This window comes from Colias croceus, chromosome 12 (assembly GCF_905220415.1).
Source record: "Colias croceus chromosome 12, ilColCroc2.1".
Classification (NCBI taxonomy): Eukaryota; Metazoa; Arthropoda; class Insecta; order Lepidoptera; family Pieridae; genus Colias; species Colias croceus.
Genome location: NC_059548.1, coordinates 707,666 through 722,170, shown reverse-complemented (window position 1 = coordinate 722,170; position 14,505 = coordinate 707,666). Strand labels below are relative to the sequence as shown.

The following is a 14,505-nucleotide window of genomic DNA, read 5'->3' as shown; positions in this document are numbered from 1 at the left end:
CTTTGCTATTGTCACTGATAATATTTTTACTTATTTTCCTGGAATAAACAGGAAATAATTCACAAATAATTTATAAATATTTTTTTTGTGTGTCCTTATTATAATTATCAATAAAATACAAGAATCATTAAATAGGTGTTCAATAATTATGTCAAACACAAATCTTTTTTTTATTCTATTCAGCCAACATATAAAACCTTCACGGAACGTCAAGAATTTTTCACCTCAAGCACTGGCACAAAATAATGCAACATTAAAAAAAATAAGAAGAAAAAAAACTTTCTAGAATGTTCGGTTAGTTTAATTAAATTATGTCTCTCGCAGGTTCGGGCGATGGTGGAAATTGTGAAAAAACTAGGATGGAGTTACGTATCTATAATTTACGAGGAATCTAGTTATGGAATTAAGGTGAGTTTTAACTGAGAAATGTTTTTAATTTGTAGTTTGTGTTTAAAAATGTTCCATTTTTTAATGTAATGATTGCAGTCATGTTATAGGTGGTTGATAAATGAATAACTATTAAAACTTGATAAATTGCAGGGATTCTTGCGTTTTGAATATAATGTTTATGATTACTATTGTCAGCTGTTTGTAGATAATAATTATTTTAATTATTATTCAACTAGCTTACCGCCTGCGGCTTCGCCCGCTTTGTCTAAAACCTAATAAATTATATACACAAACGGCAAACCTTCCTCATATTTTACATCATATTTATAATTTACTTAATAATTTACTTTACACATATTATTACTACCAATTTAAGATGATACAAGGAATATAATAAGAATCCTTATAATATGAAAGAAGTGATAATAACTCATCATCCCAGACTAAACGTATTAGGAAGCGATTTTGATAAAAGCTCCAAATAATCGTGAATTTATCGAAATAACACGATGTTTACGTTATAAATTTATAATATTTCAACCAATAGTTTATTTTATCAGTAAAACATGTAATAGCAATTATCCAGATTGCAAATAATTATTCATGTATTTATATAATAATTGTAAATAATATTTATTAAAATGTCGAAATACGCCGACATAAACATCAATATATTTGTAAAACATTTTTTGTTCAACAAACGATTTCATTTGACCTCTTCAGTAATTTTAATAATACTAAAATAGTAGCATTCCGTAGATTTGTAAAACTAACTTTCTGCCCGCTGTTTCGCCCGCGTTTTCAAAGAAGAGCACGCATGGTTCCCGTTCCCGTGGGATTTCCGGGATGAACTCTATCCTATGTGTTAATCCAAGTTACCCTCTATATGTGTGCTAAATTTCATTGTAATCGGTACAGTAGTATTTGCGTGAAAAAGTTACAAACATACACACACACATCCATCCTCACAAACTTTCGCATTTTTAATATTAGTAGGATTAGTAATGATTTCAAACCGACTTCAAAAAAGGAGTAGGTCCTCAATTTGACGGGTTTTTTTTGTTGGTTTGTTACCTTCGAACTTTCGGTTGGCGAGTCGATATTGATCATTCTTTTTTATTTTTTGGTGCGGGAAGCACCAGCATATTGTGTAGTTTTATTTCAATTTAGTCTAGTACTGGCAGTTAGAAGGCGCTTTTTAATACTTTTAATATTATTATTATATTTTGCCCTGTCATTAAAATTTGTCTTTACATGAAGATTTCCGAAGAAGATAATATTTAATTACCATTAGTACTGCAGTACACAAACGTAGTACACACATAATATATCATTTTCATCTTTAGTATTCAGACATCTTTAAGTTTTCCTAGAAATAACATCTAGGAAATCATCTCACTATTAACGCAAAGTGTAAGCGAAGGGGTTTGTCTTTGTACAAATAATGAGGCACAAAACGAGGCTTTAAAAACTTGAGTTTCAATGCTTTCCCTCTTGTTATTGAAAACAAAGAAACGCTTGAATAAACGGTAAGGATTGATATAAATGAACTTATATATAAACATAAATATTATACATATATCTAATCATTTTAAGAGAGGATAAAAAAAATCATAAAAAATACTTACATGTAAATAATTCTATGTATTAAATGTAATGGGCTAAGTCCATATATGTCAGTAAGTTCGCGATAAACTTAAAAACCACTGCACAAAATTTCATTATGTTTTCACCAAATAGCGTGGTTCTCGAGGCAGGATTTAGTATATAATTTGTTAAGTTGTAGTCAAGTTGGGCGAAGCTGCGAGTTAAAAGCTGTATGCGATAGAACGTCTAATATATTATGAATGTAAAATTCCTGTAACAAATGACCACATGCGCTTTTACTAACTACCTATAAGCAAAGATAGTCTTTGACTAAAGAACGTCTGAACCTTGGTCTGAACGGATTCATTATTATTATTGACTAGCTTTCCACCCACGGCTTCGCCCGCTTTGTCTAAAACCTAATCTATACTAATATTATAAAGCTGAAGAGTTTGTTTGTTTGTTTGTATGTTTGTTTGTTTGTTTGTTTGTTTGAACGCGCTAATCTCGGGAACTACTGGTCCGATTTGAAAAATTCTTTCGGTATTAGAAAGTTCATTTATCGAGGAAGGCTATAGGCTATATATCATCACGCTAAGACCAACAGGAGCTGAGCCACGCGGGTGAAACCGCGGGGCTCAGCTAGTAAATTATATACTAAAACCTTCCTCTTGACTCACTCTATCTATTAAAAAAACCGCATCAAAATCTGTTGCGTAGTTTTTAATATGTAAACATACAAACATAGGAACAGAGAAAGAGACTTTGTTTTATACTATGTGGTGATAACATAGGCTTGTTATTGATAGATCGGCATAGCTCGAGACCTGCTTTGCAGTAACCAAACTGCATACTGAATGTTGATAGACGATAGTATTGTATAGCTTTGTGAGGTCTGACGAGATTGTTTGTTGCCTCGGTTAATTGCACGGTTTCCTGTGTTCGAACTGATGTGTTTGTTTATTGTGGTTAGATTTAGATGTCCGGTGTCTCAGTTGGTCAGTAAAATTTGAATTTCGATTTGACTTAGAATAGGTTATAATACGATGCACATAGCTAATAAGATACACAAGACTTAAAATTATAAGGGCTGCTATATTCCTTTGATTTGATAAAATGCAGCAAACGACCGATTTCTGCACTTCACAAAAACGCAAAACACTGCAGCCTGCAGGCTGTAAATTCTAAGGGAAAAGTATAAGAAGAACCTGTATTTAATCCAACTGAATTAAATTTGTTTGTTTCCAATACTAAAAAATAGCTTGAAAGTTATCTGCAACATATTAGTGGGAAGAAGTTGGCTCGCTTTTTTGTTTAACATATCTCTTACTGCCACACCGGTACGGTTGACTTTTACTTCCACTTTTAGTGGATTAAAAATCTCTAAATATTATTACGAAACTAATTATTTCTTTTGAAATGCAAGAAAGGAAATTATAATATTTTCTATGAGATTATGTTATGGAGACAACATTTCCTGGTTGAACTGCTTTGTAAGATGTCAGATCTTTAATCTCAGAAGATTGCTCGCTCGTAGTCCGTATCAGTACTGCAATTTCCTTTCAGGCCAGACATAAATATTTTTTATAGAACAAATGGCCCGGCGGAGTTTTCATATTTACATACACCTTCGACAATATTCAATTCGACACCAACCTAACCAAGAAATTATAGCTTTTCTCTTTTTTACTTTTCTTCAATTTTTACTCGTTTCAAAGTTTAAATTATTCTATTAAATTAATAGTTTATGTCTAATTTACCTCTTCGGCTATCTACTCGTATACAACTACGCCTAAGTCATTGTGATCTACTCCCTAGAGATCTGCAGCATTAATGAACTAGGGGATTAACTTAGATGAGATGATTGAGTGCCTCTGAGACTAAAAAGTAATTACCAATGTATGCACTATAATTTCGCAACACTAATTCTGAATATCTAGGGTCTATACCTTTACAGCCAATAAATAATTAATCTTTATACGCAAATATTCTAACAATTGAATCAAGTACTCATAAAACAAAAGGTAGAATTGAACCTTTTGTTTCTATTTAACTACACAGCAATAGAAACCGTATTATGGTAAATTTACAACTGAGCTGTTATCCAAGATTAGTTACCCAGCTTTGGCAAAGCCTGAATGGAGCGCGACCCTTGAATCAAAAGATACACTTAAATATATATCTCAACCCAAATGGCACATTCGAAGTTTCTTCAATACAATGTCCAAACCTCTAACATTTCCGGAAGGTCCGGAAGGTTATCCTTGATCCTTTTAGCCTTGAAAATTCAAGATGCTCATGAAATACATACCACTTTACAAATAGCATCATATATTATTCCAGGAGACGAACTGTAAAGGCCCCTTTATGTAGTTTAAGGATTGTGGTCGTATTAAACAGCCGATTTAAATAAAACAACAGTAGGTGAAAGGACGATGTTGTTTTTGCCACCCATGCCATACCCAACAAGGCCCTGGTAGGACTTTGATAGTTCTCTTAAGCAAAAACAAACTTATGAAACTTCTCTTAACTTACTTATCTTCTTATCTCTTTGCGTATTCATACAGCCAGTCATAATTTTTGGCTCATATCTTTACTTAATATTATAAAGCTGAAGAGTTTGTTTGTTTGTTTGAACGCGCTAATCTTGGGAACTACTGGTCCGATTTGAAAAATTATTTCGGTGTTAGATAGCTCATTTATAGAGGAAGGTTATAGGCTATATTTTATCATGCTATGGCCAACAGGAGTGGAGCCACTGGGGTGAAACCGCGCGAAGTAGCTAGTCGGATATAAAATAACGTCAGCTTTTAGATTACTCAATGGTCAAGTTTAAATCAGCGTCTATTTATGCATTCAAGTTCATTAACCAAATTCCTTGTCATCGAGGGATAAAATATTATTAGCACAGAGCTTCATTTCATTGTTAGCAGATCCATATTATTATTCGAAGGACAAACCGAGTGAGGCACTTAAACATTTCTCTATTAAATTACGCGAGAATTAAGTCATTTACATTTGTAATTCATAATTTATGCTATCTGTGAGCTCTTTGCTGCTCTTTAGATGGAGGATTATGGGATTTGCACGTAATTTGTTGCGAAATTCACGTAAAAAAAAGTGCCACCACGTCAGGATGAATCTATTGCAAGCTAAATTCGTATTACGGAAAAGCCGAAAGATTATCTCTGGAAGTACTTGAAGGAGTATTTCATATTATGGAGATATAGGATTATGTTATGGCCAAATGTTTTTGAGGCATCTTTTTGGTGCAATGCATCGAAAAATTATAAAATGTAAAGTTACGGAAATAATTTTTTATACATTTTTTACAATTTAATGAAGTGCTAAATCAAGAAAAATCTGTTTTAAAGCTTTAAATATACAAATCTTTATGATAATTCTTGTAACGCGACGTTGGAAATTCAGATCGCAGTCACTTGCAGATCCTTTACGTGACTTAAATCAAATCGTAGAAAATACAAACGTGCTTACAAAGAAACAGAGCTTCATTCCTTAAAATGAGAGAGAGATTTCAATATCCGGCTGCCAAAGTAAAATTACGTACGAATGTACTCACTTCATAACTCGAACATTAGTTATAAGAACAAATCGAACTTGTAGCGACGTAAAATAGAAGTTTCTGGACACATTTAGCTGGGAAAGGTAAAAATTTGTCGTGCAAAGTTTCGCAAGAAGTTATTGCAACCATTATTATCAGAATGGAATAGTTCGGAGCCCAATTTCTGCCTTTCTGCCATACTTCGGAAGCTGTACAAGTATTGAACTAATGGGAGAGTTGTGGACTTTAAAAGTGCATTTATCAGGAAATCAGGAGGAATTATTAGGGTTTCTCGTGAATCGAGTGGAGCATAAAAATTTATTGCTTCTATTCTTATTGCAGATTCTTAGAAAATCCTTTACTTGCATCGTAAATGTTCTGGAGATAATAGATAGTAGATATTTAATCGTGAATTATTGTACTGAACCACCTGGACCACTAATTTTATTGATAGTGTTATTTTTTTTAGTTTCTCGAACTGTTTCTTTTATTAATGACTCAATGCTTTAATATTTTATTTTCTTTAACTTGTACAAACTAAAACTTTTGCTCAAATGTCTAAAATTTATTAACACTGTCAAAATGATAGTGATCCTCGTTCATAATCGTATCATTTAATATCTAAATAACTGTATCATTATTATTTCCAGTTAAATTATTATTTTTAAATAATAATTATTGCATTGTACATTAAATTAGTTTCAAGATATTTAACATAACAATGTTCCTGTACAATTTGCTCTTGTCAGATACACTCATATGAGAGAGCATGAGAAATGCATCCTTTTAGGTTGAAATAAAGGTTGTTCTTTAAAATATGTTTCAAACAGTTTCATTTGCATGTATCTGATTTTAATTAATATTGGAACTTGTCACCTTCAAATATATATTTAGAGTGTTGTTTAACGATTTTTAGGCTATAAAATATTCAACTATCATATACATTTAAATTACTGGGTCTAGGTCTGATGTCATACGTGATCACATATCGTTGAAATTAAAAAAGTTTCATCAAATTGTGTCAAATAGGCTATCAGAAACATTGTACCTAGTCATCTAGTAAAAATCACATAATATTAATTATCAATATCATCAATAATCAATCAATTAAAAATTTGATATCTTACAGGCATTTGAAGAACTAGAAGCGCTCCTGGCTCGGAATGGTATATGCATAGCTGTCAAGGAGAAATTGGTGAAAGATTCTGGTGTAGCTGATGAAGGATCCTATGATGAGATCGTGCAGAAGCTGTTGACTAAACCGAGAGCAAGAGGTAAGTGAATAGCGTGATTAGTAATAGTCATGTAATAGTAGTTTGGCAGATTTTGAATTAGTATTTGATTTTACGCGAATATTATAAATTTAGAAATTAAAGATTTTTAACGGATTTTAAACAAGATTTGTTCATTATGTTATAATCCCAACGTTTCGCACACTTTGCTGCGAGCGTGTTCACGGGGAGACTGTTTAAAATCCGTTAAAAATCTTTAATTTCTAGATTTTGATTTGTTAGGAAGGCCATAAAAATTATATCGATAAAATTAATCATTTCTACACACGTAAAAGCTTTGCATTTATTAAATATATGTAAAAAAAAAAACAAAATATTAATTTACTAAGAGCTTTTATAATCCTAATGTTTTTTAAAGTAAAATTGCATTTAATGAGTCCGTCGAACCTGTGGTCTAACCGTAGTAACTTATCTTTAGTGGTCAAATAATTTGTTAAAGCTGTTTAACTGACCCATGCAATAAATACGTTTAATTAAGACGGACACAATTCTGAAACAACAGGAAAACATAAAATGTTACGTTTCTTTGCGTAATTTATTGCAGAAACTGTTTGGGTCTGTCGTCAAATATACAGAGAAAAAACACTGACTTGGCCCTTAAGGTCGTCGCACACCTGAGCGATACAAAAACGTATAGTTATGTACCTATTTATAAAAATGTTTTTCTTGTACGTTTATTTTAACACATTGAATATACTTAAAACAATCGTATTGTACGACTTAAATATTATTTTTGTTACATATGATTCGCTCAGCTTCATGATTTCTATTTTCTGCTCACCGCCATCGTCATGTCTTTATGTCTGTTGTTTTTCTTCATTTAGACAATATTCTATTGCCCTTTAAACAAAATAATTTATACACACAACCAGAGGCGGCTCGTGACAAAATTTTATGGGTGTTCACTTGAAATAAAACACTGAAAATACATGATGTAAAGCAGTACAATTTAATTAAAAAATTACTTATAAAGGAAATGCATACGTCTTTCTTTTTGGTGTGCAAAAATATCTATAACTTGACACAATCTATTAACCTTCGTAAATTATGTCTGTTTTCATCGACACGGTCATTGAACTCGCGTATTGACTTTCGGTACGCGGAATCTAATGCTTTACGAATGTCTTGTCGTTCGATAGACGCCAATTGCAGTTCATTCAACAAATGGTACCTTCCGAGATTGTGAATGTTTTTTCATCTTGATTGAAAGATGAGCTTAGTCGTCAACGCCCGTTTCAGTCCAAGCACTCTCACCTCCGCCGGCCGCGCCCGCTTCAAATAAAAGACACGGAAAACAAAATATTTTGTTGCTTTCATGTTCATCACAACCACACAACCACGGTGTTTTCACATACCTATTGTTCGGATTTAAACACACGCGTATATGTTTTCGTTTTTGTCGTACATTTTTGCGTAAGGTCAAGTTCAGGCCGTGGCGGTCCCTTAGCTTTCAATTCAAGCCGAATTTGTAACGTTTTAACACACTTTTTAATGAACGCCACATTATAATTGTCCATTTTAACACTCACAAGTAATACTGATAACTACAGGCTATTTCAACAGTCAACACGTATCTTATGATTTTAATTCGAAAATTCCCGATTATAGGTACATTCGCGCGCGTGCAAGTTGACTAGATAGAGTGTTTGTTTATATTTGAGTGGCAACGTCGCGCAATCGCTGTCTTGTGTACGGGCGCCCGGCAGGCGCGCGGTAAAAACGAACCGGCAACGTTTGCGGGAGCGGCGCTCCGAATTTTGCTATTTTTTCATAGAAAATCTTCTGTTTCACGCGCAGGACTCTGACAAAACTATCTCTTTCACTCCTATTGGATTTCGTATTAGAAAATGTACTGAATATTTTTTCATTGGAGCGCAATCGTGAGCGCTCCGCTACGCGCGTTTTATAATACAGTATTATACCTACAGGTGTATGGAATGATGGAATGATGGATATATTCATTGGTATTGCCAGTAGTTTTTTTACGATTACGATTGATTTTAAATACTTAGTAATAATTAATATTAATAATGAAATTAAGGAGTATGATTTTATTATAATTATTTATGGGAGTTCACTGCACCAGCGCTCCTTAGGGCGAGCCGCCTCTGCACACAACTAAATCCAAGCAACGTATTCCTTGGTGACTAAAGATTTTTGAAGCAAATAAAAATTGTAAATACAAAAAAGTCATGAGGCGTAAAAAATGTATGCATCAAAAATTCGAATACGAATATAAGTTCAGTTATACGCTAACCCTTGTAGGTAAGGTAACAGCTGGCGACTGGGCCGTGTAGCCGAACCCTTCGCAAATTTTATAGTAAATTGACCGGACCATTCTGATATAAAAAATATTATTATGGCCGAAGCCTTTTCCAAGCCTTTGTAAATTGAAACAAATTTTGTTACAAATTATGTAGCTTTTTCGTTTAGTGAGAATTAGGTCCTAACTTATTACGTACGTAATAAACAGAAGAGAAATTGTATTGTATACAATGATATTCATTATTCTACCCATAATGCTACCTTAAAATTTACCGAGCTATAAAATTGGATACAGATTTATAATAACACATCTTACATCGCAAAAATATGTGTGGCTAAAACAAGTCTTTCGAACTTTTATTAATTACTTCAAAATAATACTGCCAAAATAGTTTAACCATTCATATAAATACCAAGCAACCAAGAATACCAAGAACCATTCAAAGCAAATTCATCTGAAAATCATATTGACCTTCGAGAACTAAGCAAAAGGGTTAACCCCTTAGCGATAAATTGTCACAAGGCTGTCGATAACCAGCTGTGGCGAGGACAATTTTTCGGTATGGTGGCTCCACAAATTGAATCTCTCTCCTCAATAACTAATGATTGCCGTTTACCACGCTCTGTGGACGCGTTAGGATCGATTCCCCTTATCACCAAGCTTGGTTGGCTCTCGACAGGGGTCCTTTGGACCTTGAACGCAATGGAGCTTTTTAAGGATCGGTATTAACAAGTAGAAGGAAATTGGTTTATGTTCAATACTAGGTTTGCTGTGGTTTCACGCGCGTGGTCATACAAAACATGGTGGCATTGTATTACGTTGTGCAAATGAAAGGGTGTGGTGACCGAATTACCGAGACGGCTTTCAAGTGAATCACATTCGTACAAGGGAGCTGAAATCTTCCCCTCTTTCTTTCTACGTTCCAAATCACGTTTTTGATTGATTTGTTTTGTTTTTACATGCTGAGTTGTTGGATTACTGAGTGCTTCAATGTATCATACTTATCTTACGTCGTACGCAATATGCCTTTTTGAATATAATAGAATTACATTTTAACAAAAATGTAAATCGTCTTCAAATATGTGATTAGAACTGGAGAAATCGGAAGGCGCTATAGATAAAATACAAAAATATTCATAAAAATCGGTTCACCCAGTCGAAAGTTCTGAGGTAACAAACCCAAAACAATCCAATTAAGAATAAAAAATCCAATTAAGAACCTCCTTTTTTTAATCCAGTTGAAAATGTTTTATAAGCATAAAAATAACGTAATTCACTTATCTCAATCTATACCACAAAATATTATATTCTACGCAAGTTATTTATAAAATTTCATTAATTTGATGTATCAAAAGTTTATGCTAATATAGAAAGGGCTTATTTTAGCACGACGAAAATTACACCTTGTAGCATCATTTATTCAGAACTTGTCGCGAGCGCTTCGCGGGAAAACTTTTGATGAATTACAGTTTTAATTATAATCGAGTGCTGTGTAAGCGGTGTTTTTAGGAGAGGTGAATGAACCTTATGAAAATATTTTAACTGATACCAAAATCACTACTTTTAATTGTGTTATAGCCAAGCAATATCCTGTTTAGAACACATGAAAATCTTCGAACGATTTAGATATTGGATAAAGAATTTTAACCACCTAATGCCTTTTTACCCACATGAATCATGTGCACTACATTTTATAAGTGACAATATGTATCATTTTAAACAATTAAACTTGAAGAAATTCCTTCCCTTTTTATTTATTTATTCGCAAAATTCTCGGAGTTATGAGACTCGGCTAAAACGCACAGGTGGACGGAAGTATCAAAAGACAGATGTGACGGTTTCAAAAAAGGTTTTTCATTTGGCTACGAAACCTACCAGCTATTTGATCCAGAATTCGAACTCAAACGAAAAAAATGGATACATTCACTTGATTCATGCTTTGAGAAGTGTGTCTGAATAGTTTTTAAACTAGGTACCAACGTTTTATAAGGTCTCTTCATCTGAAAAGAAACCACAAGAAACACGATAATTACTCAGCAATAGGTATATTAATCTTCTCAAACTCAAACAAATATTTATTTAATTATATTTCTTCTAGAAGTAATATTGAATCATCGTTACATAGTTTTACGATTTACCAAATTCAAGTTCCCGAGTAATCCATACTTAATACTAGTGATCCGCCCCGGCTTCGCCCGTGGTACCTACATGTTTAAACTATCCTATCTCTCAAGTTAGATCGAACTGCACATAGTGTGCGAATTTTATTATAATCGGTTAAGTGGTTTAGGAGTCTATTGAGGACAAACATTGTCACACGAGATTTATATATTATATTAAGATTATAAATGCGAAAGTAACTCTGTTTGTCTGTCTGTTACTCAATCACGCCTAAACTACCAATGAACCAATTTGCATGAAATTTGGTATGGAGATATTTTGATACTCGAGAAAGGACATAGGCTACCTTTTATTGCGAAATATGTACCACGGGCGAAGCCGGGGCAGACCACTAGTTCAAAATATATTCAATTTAAACACAATTATCTAAACGCACAACGCGCTTATGGTAAAGAGCCTTAAAACCACGAAAGCATTTTACAAGGAAAAGCAAATTTTCCAACGTCCACGTTTATCCAAAGCAACAAAGAGGTTTAAGAATGTAACAAATATCTTGCTTTAAACGTGTCAGGTAAAACGCTTTGTAAGTTTACATCGAGAAAGAGCTTTGAAGAATATTTTTGGTTTATTATTTTTCTGTAATAAGCTTAAAGAGAATGTTTAGCAAACTTGAAGAGTTAAGAAATATTCAGTTTACTTTTTTTTTAATACTCTTCATTTTTGTCTCAGCAGAAGCTTATATACATGAAATGATATAAATATGTTTATCCATAAATTAGTGATGAATAATTTGTCTCAGCAAAGAACTAAATCTCAGAAAAGCAGATCAGATACAGACGATTGAAAACGTTGGCAAATAAAGCATTAGAGCCCTAAAAGAAACTACCTATCATTAAAAAAATTAAAGTACGAAAGTTAATCTTAACCGTTTACTCACCTCACAGACTCGCTTACCATTATACAACACTAGATTTCCGCCCGCGGCTTCGCCCGCGTTTTCAAAGGAAAACCCGCATAGTTCCCGTTCCTGTGTTAATCAAAGTTATATGTGTGCTAAATTTCATTGTAATTGAGAAATTTTCCTGATGTATAGAAATTCTCTTGTCTCATCGAAATTATACCAACGTATGGATTCTTCCTAACTTATAGAAATTTTTGCGGCAAAGAGAAATTTTCCTCACGTATAGAAATTTTCATGGATTATAGAATTTTTCCTAACGTAAAGAATTTTTCCTGGCGTATATAATTTTTCCTGACTTAAACAAATTTTCCTGATGTATAAAAATTTTCCTAGCTTATGGATTTTTCCTGGCATATAGAAATTTTCCTCACGTAAAGAATTTTTCCTGGCGTAAATTTTCCCAACGTATAGAAATTTTTCTGACGTATAGAAATTTTCCTGGCGTATAGAAATTTTCCTGGCTTATAAACATTTTCCTGACTTATACAAATTTTCAACAACAATATCATCGTCATCATTTTTATTGAAAACAATATTCATATATTATTTTTCTTTGCCCGCGGATTCCCCTGATGTTAAATTCGCATTAGTATGAGTCATTTCACCGCTGCCAAAAGTTACCTATGGCCATGTCACATTAAAACGAATAAACACACTTTCGTATTATAATATTACTAGAGGTCCACCCCGGCTTCGCCCTTGGTACATATTTCGCAATAAAAGGTAGCCTATGTCCTTTCTCGGGTATCAAAATATCTCCATACCAAATTTCATGCAAATTGGTTCAGTAGTTTAGGCGTGATTGAGTAACAGACAGACAGACAGAGTTACTTTCGCATTTATAATATTAGTATGGATTAGAATATTCCATGTTTATCAAATATCACAAGCATATTTCTATCTATTATACCGTATTGAATGCAGAAAGTCCGACAAAAGAACCGCATCATAGCAGTTATAAAAGTTATATGCATTAAGATAATAAGACGTTCCAGGGAGACGACTAAAGGAGTCAGAGAGTACGTCATTTCAAACAAGTTCCGATTGTCAACAAACCAGTGACTTTAATTCAGCGGCTGTCTGGGAATTCCTCTTTGAAAGGGATCCATTAAAAGTTGCGGCATTAAAACTTTAAAATCCTGTTGAGCTGAAAATATAGATGGTCCATAATCTTTCCGCGGCTCACAATTTGCCCCGGCAGCACTTCTTTTGTTCGAACCGTGTACTTAGAGGGCTATTGTCATTTTTGTATGGTGTCATTTCTCAGTATTTTAATGCTAGCCAATTTATAAGCGGTTCTTGGCGAAGCACATTTTTATGTAGGTACCTAATTTGAAATATTTTTAAGTGTTAGTCGTCTATTTTCTTGCCTAAGAGTTTAATTCAACTAGAAGATAAAATGATAGACTTGTGCAGTTAAAATTTCGAAATAAAAATAAATATAAGATGTTAAGGTAAAGCGTAAAAACATGTACAAAAAGTGGATACAAAAATAAACATTTTACCAAGTTACAGAAGACAAAACATGAATTTCCTGACAGTTCTCAATGTAATCAATCTTTGGACCGGTGATAGATTCATAAAAGTTGCCGATTCAAAGGAATTTCTGAACGAAGTAGTTTTCAACTAATTTGAATGAGCTAAAATAGTCAATTTTGCTAGATTTCTACAAACTGTTTTTAATCAATCTGCATTGAACAACGGTCTAAAAATAAACTTTTAACTGAATTCATCACTAATGTTGGGGACAATATTATTGAAGTAACTCTCAAAGGACGTTATCAAAATTATGCCATATTATAGTGTAACAAAAATCAGGTTATATCTAAGGAATAGCGAGATGTATTTCAAGTATTTTCATGCAACTGAAAAAACTGTAAACATTGTTAATGAATTAACAATTTTAATTTTGAAATGTATTCGTTGTTTATACAATATACTTTTACTATCTTACTATTATTTTGACTAGCTCCTACTCTTTTGCAATCTTATATAATATTATTATGATTACTCTCCCAAAGGTGCAATAATATTCGGCTCTGACCAAGAAGTGGCTGGCGTGATGCGGGCAGTTGAAAGGGCCAACGCTACCCACTCCTTCAGTTGGGTAGGGTCCGACGGCTGGAGCGCCAGGGCCCTGGTGTCTGACGGGAACGAGAGGGCCGTAGAAGGAACCATTAGTGTCCAACCACAGGCGAATGACGTAATGGGCTTCACGGAGTACTTCTTGGGATTGAATGTGAAGAATAACAGGCGGAATCCGTGGTTTGTTGGTGAGTTCATTTTAATAGTGTTTTAACTATGTTGGTTTGATTTATTTGTAACA

The 14,505-nt window shown here is 33.4% G+C and overlaps 1 protein-coding gene across 1 annotated transcript in view; it reads left to right on the top strand.

Moving 5' to 3' along the window:
- LOC123696194 (metabotropic glutamate receptor 3-like) overlaps positions 1–14,505 on the top strand; it is a 44,071-nt gene that overhangs the window by 10,388 nt on the left and 19,178 nt on the right. Inside the window, exons 4-6 of the mRNA XM_045642254.1 lie at positions 325–408; positions 6,669–6,813; positions 14,201–14,452. Of these exons, the coding sequence (XP_045498210.1) occupies positions 325–408; positions 6,669–6,813; positions 14,201–14,452 (481 nt within the window). The remainder of the gene's footprint in view (positions 1–324; positions 409–6,668; positions 6,814–14,200; positions 14,453–14,505) is intronic.